The 16,959-nt window shown below is 38.8% G+C and overlaps 1 protein-coding gene across 1 annotated transcript in view; it reads right to left on the bottom strand.

The window, feature by feature from the left end:
* Nucleotides 1-16,415, bottom strand: part of LOC146131982 (dual specificity calcium/calmodulin-dependent 3',5'-cyclic nucleotide phosphodiesterase 1A-like) — a 49,039-nt gene extending 32,624 nt beyond the window's left edge. Inside the window, exon 1 of the mRNA XM_083396449.1 lies at nt 16,159-16,415. Within this exon, the coding sequence (XP_083252575.1) occupies nt 16,159-16,363 (205 nt within the window). The 5' untranslated portion in view covers nt 16,364-16,415. The remainder of the gene's footprint in view (nt 1-16,158) is intronic.
* Nucleotides 16,416-16,959: the final 544 nt, after the last annotated feature.

Genomic DNA, 16,959 nt, shown 5'->3' with positions numbered 1-16,959 from the left:
CTTTGGCAACAGGAAAGCCGCTGATGCATTTCCCGCCATTCGACCACACGGCATGCGATTGTGTGTGAATACAATACGCACACCACACAAGCGGTAAGTGTGTATAGGGGTGTACGCCGCTCGCAAGCCGCACCAGGTTAGGTCAACTGATTCATGGATGCATAGCAGGTTGGGTGAAAGGGAAAATGGGGCATGCTAACCCCAGCCTGCGCGCTTTGCGGGTTTGCGGTGCTGTGTGGGGCGCTGCAAATTAAAACGGTTGATAACGGTGCATTTAGCCTAAGCTATGCATACAATGGATTAATCGCGTATCGTTAAGGCAAAAGCGAACGGTCAAAGTCAATCAAGTGCAATAACAGATTCTCATGAATTTTTATGGAATGAGAGTCCATTTTTTTTGGTTTGATGCAGATGAGGGGAAAAACATGCCTGATGAACAAATTTTTGGGTTCAATTCTAGGATTTACGTCAAATTTTTTTTGCGTGTTATCGCATATAATATGAAATCAACGCTAGTTGGGGCATTTCTTTTAAATAAGAAACTTAGAATACCATACAAAAATATATATTTACAAAGGCTGGCCATTCTGTAATATCGATAACTCTACATCTGCAAATAGTTATTTATAAAGCATGCTTTTATAACGAATCCTAAAACCCCTGGCCTATATAGCGTTGGGAACATACTATAAGACCTAAAAAGCAACAATATCTAAAGCAGAAAAATCTAAAACCATAGTATTAAGACCATCGATATAATACAGCCAAATACGCAGTAATATACAGTACAGCATAAGATAAAAATTGTCTGAATATGATCTAAATCTGTCGGAATAAGGCCTAAATTCTTCGGAACAAGGCACAAATTCAACGGAATTAGTTCTAAATTCTTCAAGATAAGGCCTAAATTTATCGGAATAAGTCTTAAATTCATCGGAATAAGTCTTAAATTCATCGGAATAGGGCCTAAATTCATCGAAATAGGGCCTAAATTCATCGGAAGAAGGCCTAAATGGTCCAAATAACGCCCAAACCTGTCGCTAGAGGGTATGGGACGATCGGCGGCCATCGGTCTGGCATCGGCTTTACGCTTGGACGCCCTACCTTTTATTACGCTTGGACGCCCTACTTTTTAGGTCTTATTCCGACGGATTTAAGACTTATTCCGATTTAGACGGTACTAATACCATTAACTGATTAGTCCTATTTGGGCCTTTATTCCGAATTGTGTTTTATTCTGACGTTGGTGTTGTTCTTATCTCGGTCTTATGGCTGGAGTCCATAGCGTTATAGTTGCGATGCGTTTATGGTGCGGTGACGGCGTGATTTAGCGACTTGCCAGTTGGGTGTTGTGACTGATTGCTCGGGCAGGATTCGAACGACAGTTTCCGCGGCAGAGCGATGGTTTTGGCTGCCAGCAACAACTTTTTAACGCATCTGAGGCTCTCACGAAAGGGGGCTGCTAAGGCTGAAGTCTAATGTCGTTCGCATGTAGGCGTTTGCAAGGAAACACCACACGATAAGGCCTACATATCAACAGAATCTAAAGCAGAGTAATTTATTTGGGGTCACTATGCACGGATCTGTAATGTAGCTTGATAATGATTACAAAGCCGAAAAGGTCGAGTAGGTGGACATCAGAGTAAATCGACATCATCTTGATAAAGATGTTTTAGTACGAGCTTTGGTTATCTTCAGTTAATTTTTGACTTCGAAATTCATTAAGAATAATTCAAAATACCATCGATCAACGACATAATAAACTCAAATACATAGTAAGCTCCGCGACAGAATAAGATCTAAAACCTTTTGAATGAGACCTAAACCTGTCTGATTAAGTCGTAAATTCACCGGAATAAAGCGTAAATGGACACAATACCGCTCAACTGCATGAAGAGGGTAAGGGACATGTGCCTGGCATCGGCCGTTTTAGTCTCAATATTGGGGCGCACTAGTTTGGACGTCGCAGTTGGTGCGCCGCTGTTTTGGCACCGGGTTTTTGCCCTTATTTGAGTTAGGGGCGGGAAAAGGGTGGGGTAAGAAATGGGCTTGGCCGCATGGAGTTGAAATTATTAGGGGAGTTAGTATTGAAGTTAGGGGTCAGGTTTGGGTTGGGTAAACGTTTGTACAGGCCTTGTTCTGGCCTGTTAGGCCTTATTCCAATGGGTTTAGAAATGATTCCGATTGAGACGTTTTATACTAATATTGGGTGTTGGTTCTATTTCAGTCTTATTCCGAAGTGCGTTCAATTCTGAACTTGATGTTGTTCTAATTTCAGTCTTATGCCTGGAGTCCTTTGCAAATCCAGTCTGTACGCGCTAGCGTTAAGCAGAGTCCCCCCACCCCTCTTACTTAAGCCAAATGTGCATTTGTCAGTTTAGGTATTTTCGAAAGCGAATGGCTACTTTTTGTCCATTTACTATACATTGGGGAAAAGTAACACCTGAAAAAACTTTAAAAAAAACTACGCGGGTCCCAAATTGGAAATGATAATCCTTCTTAGTTATTTTTTCTGTTACATTTCTTTATTGTGTTTTTATGTTACAATCACAATATTCCTTCGTGGGTTTAACAGAATTCAAACGACAGTCCTGTAAAAAGGAAAAACTGGTATAAATACACGGAAAACTATTAATATAATCGAAAGCGCATCATATTACTAAAATAAAACTGACAAGGCTCACATAGTCAAATTAAATGCGCACCACGTCAACTGTGGGGTCAGTTGGCAGCCAAAGGTTGTCACATACATAAGGGGATTGGATTTTCCTAGTCGTGTCAAACCAGCGGACGCAGCATCGTCTTTCTAACAAGAACAAGCCGCTAGAATTCCCGACCAGCGACCGACGTCAACTTATCATATGTCGGATGTCGATTGTACAGCGACGCTTAATGCTTGTATCATAAGGCGGGTTCACATAAGGGTAATTTGAAAATCAACTGGTTGCAGTTAAATAATAGGCGCCGAACGTGGGTGTGCAGAGCGTTTGTAGACGCCCTGGATTTCTGACAGGGCGTCAAAATAGAATTCGCCCAAAGCTATCAATAAAAGTTGTCAAATTCAATTTCTGTAGCCCAGTTATTTAGTTCACCAAAAATGTTTCAAATTTTTTTCTGAATTACCATATAGGCACAAGGCCGTAGAATCCGAAACCTTACCTTTTGATTATGGTTATTTTTTTTTAAGTTTTGTAACGTTTTGATTAGAAAGTTTTAAAACGCAAAATGCTGTGTTTTAGTGATGACATAACAGCACAAAAGCTGTTATTTAAAAGCTTACACTTTGTATGTATAGTTAATAACAGTTTTGCACTGTTTAGAGACGTCCTAAAATTTTTAAAGTTCGGCGCCTATGGCTAAAAAAATATACTTCTGTTACCTTGTTAACTCTTGCCATTTTTTATTGGTACATTTTGGCTATTTTTAGTGGACGCTTCACAAAGCACTTGTCCAAGGTAAATGTCGCTCTTATGGCACTATGATGAGTAGTCTTACTTTAAGTGAATGTTAAGTGACAATAGTAAAAGTGACATATTTTTTAAAAACAAAGCAAGTAATAGCTTACAAATGCCTTGGCCTAAGTTTTTAGTGTCGCAGTTTCTCCTCTGGTGTTAATTTTGACATATTTAAGAACTGATTTGCATCGAATCGGCCACTACTTAATCGCAAAATATTTAACAACGATATAGACAAAAGGGGAAAAAACGACATTCAAAATCTGCGCGCTTAAGGCTAGGGGACAATTTCGCAGTTTCCTTACCCACGTAAAAGAACGTCAAAGGCCGTAAAGGGACGGAAAAGGCGCCGCTGCGGATTAAAAAAAACGCGCTATCGAGAAACGCACCCAGATTTACCGGTCGTCACGCAATTATGGCGGACCAAAAAGGTATCTGAATACAATACCAAGTATCGGACATTCCTGTGGCATATAGTGGCTTTTGGTGCGCAAGACGTAGCCGTATTGTACGCAAGCGTCACTGGCCCCATTAGACGGGGTGAAACGCGGTCAAAACACGTCGTTTTTCGCCGAAAATCGTCCCCTACGACTTTCACGATTCCGGCGTTTTGCGACGCAAATTTCACCTGGCCGTGTTTTGAAAAGGAAGCGTTTTCCAAACGAGAGAGCGATCCGCTAAAGACAACAATCAAAGCGTCGCCGAAAACGCTGGACTCAGAGCTTGAATTGGCAGCGTATTTCGACCTTGAATGCTTAGTGGCCCTCGTCTGTAAGTTGCCCGCACTTTTCAACAATAGTGAGGATATGTTTAAAATCGGTTTTAAGGCTGTTATTTCATTTTTTGTGTTGAATGGCAAACAAAAACAAGCCGGACAACTATTATATATATATATTTTTAATTTTTTTTTTTTTTTTAACAAGCCGGACGCAGTATAGATTTTTTACGCTTTCGGTGGAAAACTTTAGAGTTTTTTTAAATGTATATATACCACTAAAGAAGGCCTTCAGCGTGATTTTATATAAAAAAAAACAGTATGTTGGCGGTAAGGCATATAATAAACAAAAAAAACCTGGTAATCTTGGCTTGTGTGAATTGACGCGAACAAAAATAAAGTTATGGAAATCTTTATTCGGGTAATATTGTTTTTAGGAACACTAAACACGGATCTGTTCATAATCTTCAGTAGAAAGAGAGTGGCCCAAATAATAGATAAAAGATTCATTCTTTTATTAGCAAACGTTTCTGCAATTTCTTTTGCCACCATCAGTGCGGTAAGTGAGGCTAAGATAAAAACGAGTCACTATATAGACGCTCGGACGTTTTAGAACGCTGTATAAACAGAAAAAAAAAACGTTTGCTAATAAAAGAATGAATCTTTTATCTATTATTTGGGCCACTCTTTCTACTGAATATTGTTTTTGTTTTACAGAACATATCTTGTTTAGTTTTTCGACGTAAATGTTTAAGACATTACACACAAATATACTTAAATACACACCGTCCTTGTCTGTTTGAAACGCAACTTTTTTGTAAACTGAATGGACTAAAACGTCGGCACGCACAACCTGTTAAAATGACGCTGCAAGTAAAATACATATGACAAGCATTATTAGCGTAAACGCGAAGTCGTTAGGTCTTTAAAAAGTGATTAAACACTCGTTAAGCTTGCTAAATTGGCACGAACAAACCGCAAGTGCTTTATTAGACGTAAACCGAAGAAAAATATATCGGCTATTACACGGTTGCCACACACCTTTGGCAAAAGAAATTCTATTTTTTAAAGAAAATATATCAGTTTCTAAAGTCCTAAATTCGAATCGCTTTGAATATAATCCGTAGGAAAAATAGTATAGCTGCCATATAGTCAACACAATAACAAATAAGTTAAATTTCGTTTGCTACCGCATTCTCTAAACACCTAATACTGCATATAAAATAAATCTGAAGGCTAGTTAAAGACTTTTGGGAAAATATAGGTTTTTCAAGGACTTAACATGGAAAGCTAATAAAAGACAAGCAAAATCCGTTTAAAAATTCAAAGACTTTGTGAAAACCCTAGGCTAAAGTGAAAAGACCAAGGCCAGACTACGAAAAATTGACGGCTAAACTGTATATGACGGGCAGCGAATATGCTTAACGAACAAGGCTATATCTGACGTACAGTACACAACATGTAGATCTTCTGGGCGCATTAGTCGGGCAGCAGACGAATATATAGAGCGGTTTGCAGATGACCGCGTTTGAACTAATTACGCTACGGCCCAAAGCAATACGGGGCCATTATGATTATGAGTATGATTACTATTGTTATTGCTGTTGTTGCGGACTTACCGGGTGCATTATTAGACGGGTATCGATTCCCCCTATGCAATATTGCGTGACGTCATATTGGGCGATCAGAAAGCGAGAGTGCTAAAGGGTTTGTTTTCTCGTCTGAACATATGTGATCGCCTTTGCTGCTAAGTCAGTGGTTCCCAACCGGGGTGCCGTTTCTAATTCTTAAGGGTGCCGCGAGATTTTGGGAATCTTTGGGAATTTTATTTTTGCATAGTTTTGTAAGACTTTTGATACACAGTCTTAATATTAGGGTACAATAAATTTGTGCATGATTAGAGTACAGAGAACCACTGTCTTTGATGGTTTGTTAATATGCGACCACCTATAAAATAAACTGTGAAAAACGTATAAAGCAAAAAGTTTAAAACGCTATTCCAATTAAAACGCTACCCTGGAACTTCGAAAGCATTGGCGAACTCTCGCAAATCAGATTATTAAGATTTTACACATCTCTTTTTAAAACGCATATTTTTGGTAATTTTCTCAAAATTAAAAAAAAAACACAGAAAAAGCTATAGTTTTAGTTTATGGAACGATGGAAGTTTCGAGACTGCCAAAAGAAATAGACTCAGGATTCAGAAATTCTGTCTCATACACTTTTAGTAAAACTCACGGGTAACTTTTGGCCTAGAAATTAATCCTAGAATGGCATTTAAGAAATACACACGCTTTTCTAAATTCAATTAGGGTACTGTGCTAACGGTAAAAACTAAAAAAAGAAACCGGTAACGGTCTCGATAATTCTAAAGTCAAAAAATAAACCAAATGTGTACGCCTTCAAAACGTCCTTTTGTTCTTAACGCATTAGTAAGCAATAAACCGGATTTTGTGCTTTTAAGTTTTTCTTAAACGATTGGCCGTTCATTGTTTGATTCTTGGCCGTACAAATTGTTGCTGCATTTTTTGTTGCTAATGTCCTCCCGGATAGTTTGTTTTCAAACTTATTTATTTTGTCGTTGAAATTTTCTATTTCTGCTGCAAGCTAAATTTATTATACCTTCACGGTAAACTGACTCGATAAAAAGTTTCTGGTACTTCGTTGAACCTTTGGTACTGCGTTCGCATTGGTAGCAAAAAATAAACAGCCATCTAAACAGCCAAAACACTTAATCAGTCGGTGCGCGAGCCTAGCACTACTTGTAAACGCTGCTGTACTTCTCGTCTCAGCTCAACGACGTAAAACTTCCGCGAAAAATCCCGATGACGGTGGATTTAAATAATTTATCGTCGAAAGGTGCGTCCTACGTGGGTAATGGCGGGACTTGAGCTGCTATTTATATCTAGCCGAGAGAAAAGGGGGGGGGGGGGGGGGGGTAAACTTTAACCGCGTTTCGCAATTAAAAGTAGATATGGCCGATATTTTGCTACGAAAATAAGTGTAATTTTTTCTGTACAACAAAAAACTTGACCACTTTTTGATTGGTTTTTAGCATCACGCCAAGTTAATTTGCAAAATAATAGTTTAATTATAATAAAGGTTTAATCGGTTGACAAAATTGTAAAAAATCGGATATCAGTATCGCTCAAAAAAATCGATATCGGTCGATCTCTAATAAAAAGCGTTTCAATCGTACTTGGAATGCGCCTATCCGGTGGCCATAACTAAGTGCCCGTTTTCCTGAGATATTTGGAGAAAGTTTTGTCGCTTTCACGCAGACTGGGAACTTTTACCACCATTGAAATTGAAAATAAATATGGACCGTGCGTTTTTTGTTGTGAATTTGCCAAGGCTAGAAGTTGAACTAAAATCTAAAAATATTTTAAAGCACAAATTTGGACCTTTTTAGGCTATTTCATTCACCTATACATTTCTGCAAACTTGTTAAGAAATTAAAAAAAAACAGTTGGAAACAGTTGCATTTTCGGTAAAATATGATCAGAACTATAATCAGAACACGCAAGTATTTCGCAATTGGGTTATAACCAGAATTCGCCAGTTTTGTAAACAATTGTCATTTTGAAATGACTTACGTCTAAGTAAATAGCCTAATTATGTTAAAAAATATTGATTGAAAACACTTAATTTTAGCCCAGAATGACTGAAGTCCAAGTCAGGTCATTTGTCCAAAATACTTAAGTCAAATCAAGTCATTTTGGTCAAAATACTTCATTGCCATGTCATTTGAAAACAGTGTACTTATGTCAAGCCATTAAAATCATTGACATAAGTCATTACAACACAGGAATTCGCAGTCCATCGCTCTAATTCGTCGAAACCGACAACTCGGAGCATTACATTAATCATTAAAGCCAAGGCTGCTTCCACAGTAAAACTGCTGCAAAGATCCACAGCGCTAATTTTTCCGCGGTCTCATTTGCGTTTACCGTTCACGCGTCGGCGCAAAACGCATTTGACGTGCCGTGAATTAAATGCACGTGCACACTCGTAGACTCGTCCGACATGTATGTAATGTATGCCCTCGACCTGCTAGGCCTTGTACGTCCGAAAGCCCTTGCAGGTTTGCTGTAACATGCTCACACAATCGCACGACCGACCGGCGGCGCACAATGATTGATTGGCGCCAAAACAACAGCAGCGATTTGCTGTGCGTTATATCTGCTGCTACTGCTGCTGCTTGGTATACGCCAGGGTTTCTTAAATTGGGTAAAGCAGTGTTTCTCAACCTTTGGGCCGCGACTACAGTAGTTTTATGTGGTTTGATTTATGGGGATGGGCTCTGAGAATGATTTTTCCAAAGTTTAGACACGGCCCATAATAACTAAATTCGCAGTTGTATGGTAGCGGGGTGAAAAAAAAACTGGGAAATACTGAAAAACGCCACTACACGTGGAAAAAATGACTTTTTATTCAGTGCGTAGTCACACTGACGTCATCGCTACATCACTTAAGGCAATTGAAGATACGTGGAAGGTAACTTTTAAGACGGTTTACTAAAAACGCATTTTTCCAAGTAGGAATCCATAGTTGTATAACAACGCCTGGCGATTTATTTTTTTATTTCTAGCCTTGTCCTTTATACGCTTTTTTGGTGTACAAATTTTCATTTAGTAAAGTCAGTAACAGCCTTAGATATTCCTAATTGTCGCAAAAGTTCTCTTTTTCTTGCATGCAACGTGTTCTATACACTTCGTGACTGTCGCTAAACCACGTACAAAGCAAAATAAAAGTTGAGCATATGCGAAAAAGGATTTATACTTCAGGGGTGCGGACTGAAGCAAACTTTTATATCTCTTTCCGTGGTTCACTACTTTCGCAAATAACAGTGCAAAATGCATTATGGTCCTAGACATAAATAATGCGTATCATGGCAATGTAACTGTCCAGGCACCTTTCGCAATTCTTATGCGAATTGGCAGCTGTATAAGTTGCCTTGGTATAAAACGAAAACTGTAACTCGAGCGCAACCTTTTCATGAATGCAGCATTGAGTATGTGATAATGGAAATCACCTTGAGCCTTGCAAGATAAATGTCGACCTGAATTCCTGATCACTAACAGCAGAATAATATAGCAAAGCTAACAATTCAGGTCAGACACTATCAAAAGATCATAAAAGATATGTATAATTTAGCCGGCAAAGGCATCGTCAGTATATCTAAATTAGAATGAAGCAAATTCATTGCTAGGTTTCAACACTGTTAAAATATCTAAAAATATATCTTTTTTTACTATAAAAATACCTTTTTTAAGATATTTTAATAGTGTCTGACCTAAATTGCTAGCTTTGCTAGAATATTCTGCTGTTACTGATTAGGAATTGAGGTCGGCATTTATCTTGCAAGGGTCAGGGTGATTTCCATTATCACAAATTCAGTGCTACACTGCTACAGTATTCTGCCTTTCGTAATGCAGCACAATTTTCCACGGTGCTCAAGACGCGGCAAGGCGCCGAGCTCACCTACCCTGCTAAACAGCAAAGGAGCTACATTACATCGGTTGTTCCGCAGTCTCAGCGCACGAAAGCAGATTAAATCTCAGGTTTCAAATGGCGACAGAAGAAGGTGTAGCCTTACACCGGGCGTATATAGGCAATTCGTCGCGCTGAAAAACGACCAGCTATATTGGTGGTGTTGGTCCAAACAGATTAGACGGCGTCGCGGTTTGGCGAATAGATAGCGCACTATAGCAGCAACAACATACACTACCATGTTAACTGAATCAACGTCGGGCTTGGACACTATAATTTTTTATGTCAGATTATGCGAAATAGAGCGAAACAATGATAACTTAGTTTATGGTCGTGTTTCTATTCAATTTCAGGTTTCGCTGAAAGTGCAACATTGATCAATAATCGTGTTCGACAAGTTGCTTTCGCTGAAAACGACCTATCTCAACGAAATGATCACGATTCCTGGCAATTCTATAACTTAACGGGCACGTATTTAATTTTGATTCAATTCTCAGTGAACCTGATGACGTTTCCCTGACATTTTCTCAGTTAACCTTATTTTTATTTGTTTAATTCGGTAACTTCAAATGCAATCTCGTTGCACAGAAACTCTGATTTAAAATTGTTATCAATACACAGGAGCCTTCATGGTCCAATCGAAATTAGTCGTTCTATTAGGGATTAAAAGCAAGCGGTAGGACATATAATCCTAACTACAACGTTTTAAGATTCTGTACCTAGATTTGCGTAAATCTGTTTTTCGGCCATTTAGTTCTACTTTTATTTTTTGCGACTAGTTCCAAGTACAACATAACCTAAAAAAACAAGATTCTAAGTAATTTTTAGGGATGCACGATAATATCGGATCGGAGCCGACACCCGATGCCAACTGGCGTCCGATACTAGGGTCGTATCGGTGCCGATCCGATACCAAATTGATATAGAACTCTCAGCCATGATTTGCAATTCAATGTAGCGATTTCTACCTTAAAGGGTAAATTAATAAAAAAATGGAGGTTTATAACCGGAGGTAACTAAACTTCTTAACACTGAAAAAAAAATTTGTTCAAATAATTTAAAAAAAATTACCAGTTTTAATTTCTCTATTTTGCTTGTTTACGAAAAGTAATGACGTCATTGGTATCGGAACGAATCGCGATACTTTCTGTCCTAAATATCGGGATCGGTATCGGAACAAGATGTCAATGATCGTACATCCCTACTTCTAATCAAATTTGAAAAAAAAAAAAAAAAAAAACTTCTAACAGTCCGATTACACTTCAGTAAAGTGCTGACTTGGCGGAATTTCAACTCGCAGCGCCTCCAGCTTTAAAGTCGAGGCCACCCGCTTCGAATGCGAACTTTCTAAATATAGCCGCGCGTGTTTGTGTAACCTGAAGCTCCGGCCAAGAAAATCGTTTGCGCAACGTTTTTGCGGGAATATTGCGAAGGTCCGCGAACCGGTTTCGCGAAAGTTCGCGAAGAGGATCAGTTTCCTAACTAAGGCCCTCAGAGTCTCGCTACGTGTATTTTGGTAAAAAGTATGACTGTGACTAAATATAATTATGCGGGTATTACAAAATTCCTAAAAAACATGAAAATAAGTTTTTGGGCATATTTTGGCATACCGGTATTATGTTAGCGAATTTGATTCGCAGAAGTTTGGTTCTAATTTTTCTAAGGTCCTTATATTTTACATGTGTATGCAAATTTTCCTATGTTGATGTGGTTTCAGAAAGTAATTAACGCTTGACCATCGTGAACAAAACAAATTAAGGCTGTATTCGAAATTCATTGCAAAAAAATTATACCTAAAAGCCAGCCATTCATAAAAGCAAGGCTGCGGTTTTAAATCAACAAGACTTTGACTTAAGTATTTTAAACAAATGACTTGACTTAAATCTTCCTAATGACTTGGGTTGAAATTCAGTGTTTTCATTTGATACTTTATTAATAAATTGAGCTATTTATCTCAAGTTTTGCACGTAAAACGATTAGATTGTCGCATGGTATTGATTGCTTAGTTGAATTGCTCATAATCCAATTTTAATGGTTTATATATCGTTTTATCATTATTTTAGTTACGTATTATTATTTTAGTTACGTTACTGTGATAATTGGACATGACTTGCTCTAACCAAGGTTTGACTGGGACTTGACTGGGATAACAGATGACCTGATATAAGACTTGTTCGTTTTTTTAAAATACTTGACTTAGATTGAAGGTATTTAACAATGACTTCACCGGGACTTTGCTAGGAAAAACAATTCTAGGGACTATACGACTAAACAGGTGCTTTTGAATTGCCGATTACCTCACGGCGCGATTAATATGAAAACAGTAGCGCTTTCCAATTCTGAAAGTCAAATAACTACAGTGCCTCAACACCAGCTGCTAAGCCCTCCCAAGAAACCCGATAGTTGGGGAACCTAAATAGATACTAATTCCCGGCAATCTGGAACGCCCGGAATAAATTCGCGCCGATCGCAAAAACCGCTAAGTATCAGTTGTAGTTCAAATCGCTTCCCTTTACTTGCCTTGTTGCGTTGTTTAGAGTTCCGCGAATTTCGTTTTGGCGCCGTTTTTGTATTTTGTCAAGCTATGTTATACTATTTACGCGTTATACCTTACGCTGCTCAAATAAAGGCGGCTTTGCATGCTTTGACCGCCTTTATTTCCTGTCATATGCCCTTTACTGCTCTACTGTACAAAAATTGAACGACTTCACAGCAAAACGCTTTCAATGTCAACGAAAAATACTTTTACTGTTTTTACCGTTAAGTGGTCTTGCTGTTTTACTGTAAAAAAACTTACCGGCTTCACAGCCAAATGCTTTCAAATTTTAACGTGAAATGCGTACTGTATTTTTTTCTCTGTCATATGCTCTTGCTGTTTGACTGTGAAAAAAACTTACCGGCTTCACAGCCGAATGCTTTCAAATTTTAACGTGAAAATATACTTTTACTGTTATTGCGAGTGCATGTACTTCTAAATTCGACGAAAACTCTTACTGCTGTTAATGCAAAATCTCCAGCCTGCTTTACAGCAAAAGCGTTTACCCGATAAACACGATTTTGTTCTAAAAAAATCTACTTCACTGGGCTGGCATTGTACCGTGGAAAAAACGCCGTTTTTTTGTTGTTTTTTTGCCCTTACTAATGAACCATGAGTACAACCCGATAAGCTACCATAGTATTGTCATAACTCGCTACTTTGTACAATGTACATTGTACAACATGTTACAATTCCCAAGTGGCGTACGCCGACCACAGAAAGAAAACATTTTAAAAGCAAAGCATCAAGAAGAGCGTCCTATACTGTAGAGCAGCCCTTCTTAACCTGGGGTAAATTTACCCCAGGGGATAAAATTTCCTCGTTTTAGGGTCTAAATGCAGGAATAGGTATTCAAGCTCTGATTATTCTGACTTCGTTTCTTCAAATAACCTATGTAAAGCGGCTTCTCTGCATTGCTTACTATAAAATCTAAAGCACAAAACCGACTCGAGTCCGATATTCGTTGTGCATTACCTACTACTTTACCAGACGTTGAACAATTCGGTGCTAAAAAGCAAGGGCAGCGGCCGCACTAAATATAACTGATGTAATTTTTTTCTAACTTTTTTATTAAATGAGCACCACTTTATATATTTGGGTTAAATCTGATATCCATCTTTGTCAAAAGGGTAAAACATACAAAAAAGGTTAAGAACCCCTGCTCTAGAGTGTCATCAAAACAATAAGAACTAGACAGCGGGTGCTTCGAATTGCGGGTGGCCCGTGTCAACAGCGGCATATAGCAATGACAACACGTCGAACACGATCACGTAAAAATCGATTAAACCGTAAATCCGCGCTGCTAGGATAAGTCACGCTACACGAAATCCAATCCTCTTCTAAAAACAAGACGTCAGCCTACGCAATAGAACGGCCGCTGCCGTCCCTCTGGGTTGACAGCTTTCTGCCTGATATATATGTGTATTCATTACAGGCTTGAACTCTACGACTTATAATGCGCGTCAGATTGAAACGGGTTTTTCCCCTGGAAGCTGGCGGCGCGCCAGGGATGGACGATTGCCCCCGGAGCCTGGGGGGTGGAGGTTCCGAGGGGTGCACTACGTTTCAAAAACGTGCCTTTTATAATGCGTATTTTTTATCTTGTGAGTCCGTTTTTTCCTTACATAGATATCAAAGAAAAATTTAAAAAACAAAAACTATTATATTTAAACCAGTAGCCAAACCTGAACACAAACTGCTCATTTAGATTAACTTGAAATCTCAACAAGGACGATGGGTCAGGTCAATTTTTTGTTTGTTTTATTTTAATATAATATTCAAATCAGTTCCCACACCTGTGTTCACATCCTGATCAATGATTTTTATTAGCGTAAAAATCTCAAAATATACGGTTTGCTCAGGCTAAAAGTTTTTTTTCAGTTTTTCCGAAGTTAAATTTCTTTTGCAAACACCTCGGAACTTCCACACGGCCACCAAGTGTTCGCGGACCAAAATTTAAATACCACTGTTTTGATGGGTTTCAAAGAACCTCAAAGGCCAACAACAAATTACTTGAAGGACATCTCAAGATACACTTTTGCCAAAACCACAGCGGGAAAATTAAGAAACCAACGTTGTGGTTTTTTTAGAGTTTTGGTAAAAACAGTTTCAAATTCTCAAACTTATCTTTTAATCAACACAATCAACGAAACATTGATAACGTTTTTAAGCAATTGTAAAGCAAGCTGTGTTTTTGCAATGACTACCAAACATATTTTTTCCATGTCTACTGTACATATTTTTGTTATGTCTAGCGTACATATTTTTGCCATATCTACCGTACGTATTTTTTTCCATGTCTACTGTAAATATTTTTGCAATGCCTACCGAACACATTTTTTCTATGTCTACTGTACATATTTTTGTCATGTCTACCCGTAAATATTTTTTGCCATGCCTATCGTACATAGGCGGTGCACATTGTTCACAATCTACATTCCATTCAGGGTAAATAAACTGCTTGTTCGTGGCTCACAGATGTCCACAGTAACCGGTTTGTCGTTACATTATTTAAAAGAGCCTCGTAAAAACTGTTGGCGTCTGACAAAGCAGGGCCAAACAGTGCTTTGCCACTGAATGTGAACCCACAGCTGACAGGTAAAAACAAATGTAAACAAACGAATGGTGAATTGATCGAAAAACCTGAAACAACAAAATGAGTCGTCGGCATTTTTCGACCACAGGATTGTGGTTTGTAGCTATATTTCGGGGTTGCGCTCGCTCGCCAATTGCCATTGAATCAATATTTGCGCAAATTATTGAGCAATAAACAAGGCGGCCCACTCGTTGGTTCGCGGCATACGCGTCAATTTGGAAACACCTCTGCCTAAACCTACAGAAATACCCGGTTAAAACTGGACTGGGTACATTAGATTAGGGTAGACAAGTAAAAAAATGATGTCCATAGGCGGTATCAAAATATCACGCAACGAATCTTAGTATTACATAATGACAAGTTATAAACAAATCACAATAGAAAATGCAAAAAGATAATAATAACTGTCAAAACTTTAAAGCTATTTGAATGTGTTAGAGTTAGACCAGTGATTTTAACCGGTGTTTCGTGAAATAACGTCATGTGTTCCGCAAAAAAATTACTAATTTTACAAATTTGGAACACTGGTCGAAAATCACCGATTTAACACATTTAAGCAGCTTTTTGGTATACTATGCACGGATCTGTAATGCAGCTTGCTTTATAATCATTTTAAAGCCAAAAAGTCTCTCACATTAACTGAATATGATGGAAGTTCGTATCTGAACGTCTTCAAGATGATAACTCGACATTTTGGGCTTTGAAATTTATTATCAAGATAAGTAGCTTTTAATTTATGAAAGTATTCATAATATCGCTAGTTGCTTAACTTATTGTGATGTAATAATGGACCCGTTGGTTAATATTCGAACTGTATTGTTGTAGCCTGAATATCAATTTTGTGCTCATCTAAACAGAGGCCCAGATATCGCACTAAAAACTGAATAAACGTAATGTTGTGTTGTTTATTTTACTGCATTAACATTTACAAACTTCAACGTGCTGTTTCGTAAATTTATTTGATACCTGAAGTGTTCCGTGGCTCAAAAAGGTTGAAAACACTGGCTTAGATGACAACAGCAACAGGTTTTATGCTGCCTGATACAATTAGGACAAAACAATAATTTTGTGCCGTTAGGACAATTACTCAAGCTAAAATCATAGGTTGGTTTAAACGTTTAAAAAAAACAAGCAATAATATCACCCTACACAAATCTACCAAACCAGTGCCTATAGCTTCAATACATTTAATTAAGTGATTGAAACCTTAGCTTTCACAGATTCTTGAAACTGTGACCTGCCTTGTCCTTATCTTTGGTAAAAAGTCATACCACAAATGCTCGGTAGACGCACATTGGGGCATCATATAGATTCCCATACTGATTGAAATTGACAAAATCAAAAGAAAAAACACTTCACTTACCCATTGTGACCTTGTAATTTACTCCGTCAACGTGAATAACCTTGGTTGAAGACTTCTGAGCCAAACTTCTGCTTGTCACCTCCGAAATAACAGCGCCGTTCGACTCGGGCTGGGGGGTGTTGGCAGAGCGGTAAATCCCAAAATTGCGATTATCCGTTATCTTGCTTTCGTCCGTTGCTACAGTACCAACGGCACCGTTGTTCATTTTAGGGGAGGAACTAGTTTTGGAACCAGGCGACTCGCCGGTACGGTTGCAGGTCGAATTGGAGTTAAAATCTTTTAGATCCTTCGATTCGGCCGGGTTCGGTATGAAAAATTCCCCGGGGACGGAGCTCTTTTTGAAAATTCGTTTCCAGTCAAACGTCCGATTGCGAGTCTTCAGTGCGGGTTTTTGATCACGGGCACTTTCCTGGCGATTCGCTTGACAGTTTTTCGATGGGGTCTCGGAGGTTAACTGCACACCAGGGTCTATTTTAATGCCGTTCTTTTCCCCGTTTGAGGCCTTGCTTTTCCGTGCGCTTTTTGACTTCGACTGGTGTCGGCCAGGTCGCTTTCTTGCAGGCAAGTTTAGATGCAAAACTCCATCGCTCTGCGTCCTGTAAATGCCCGAATCAGATTCCAGGTGTCGGTTTGATCTCAGCAGCTCGCCTCGCACTAGGCTCTCAGTAACAGCGTCCAGGCGTAACTTGCTTTCCACAGCGGTGGGACTTGAACCAGCAGCATTTGGCCTCACCAAGCAACTCAAATGATGACACTCGCCAGTGGCGAACATCGCCCTTTGTTATGCCCTACTGTTGCGTC

Source organism: Ascidiella aspersa, chromosome 9 (genome assembly GCF_963924565.1).
Source record: "Ascidiella aspersa chromosome 9, kaAscAspe10.2, whole genome shotgun sequence".
Lineage (NCBI taxonomy): Eukaryota > Metazoa > Chordata > Ascidiacea > Phlebobranchia > Ascidiidae > Ascidiella > Ascidiella aspersa.
Note: the sequence above shows the minus strand (reverse complement) of the source record. Positions and strands in the feature narration are given on the sequence as shown.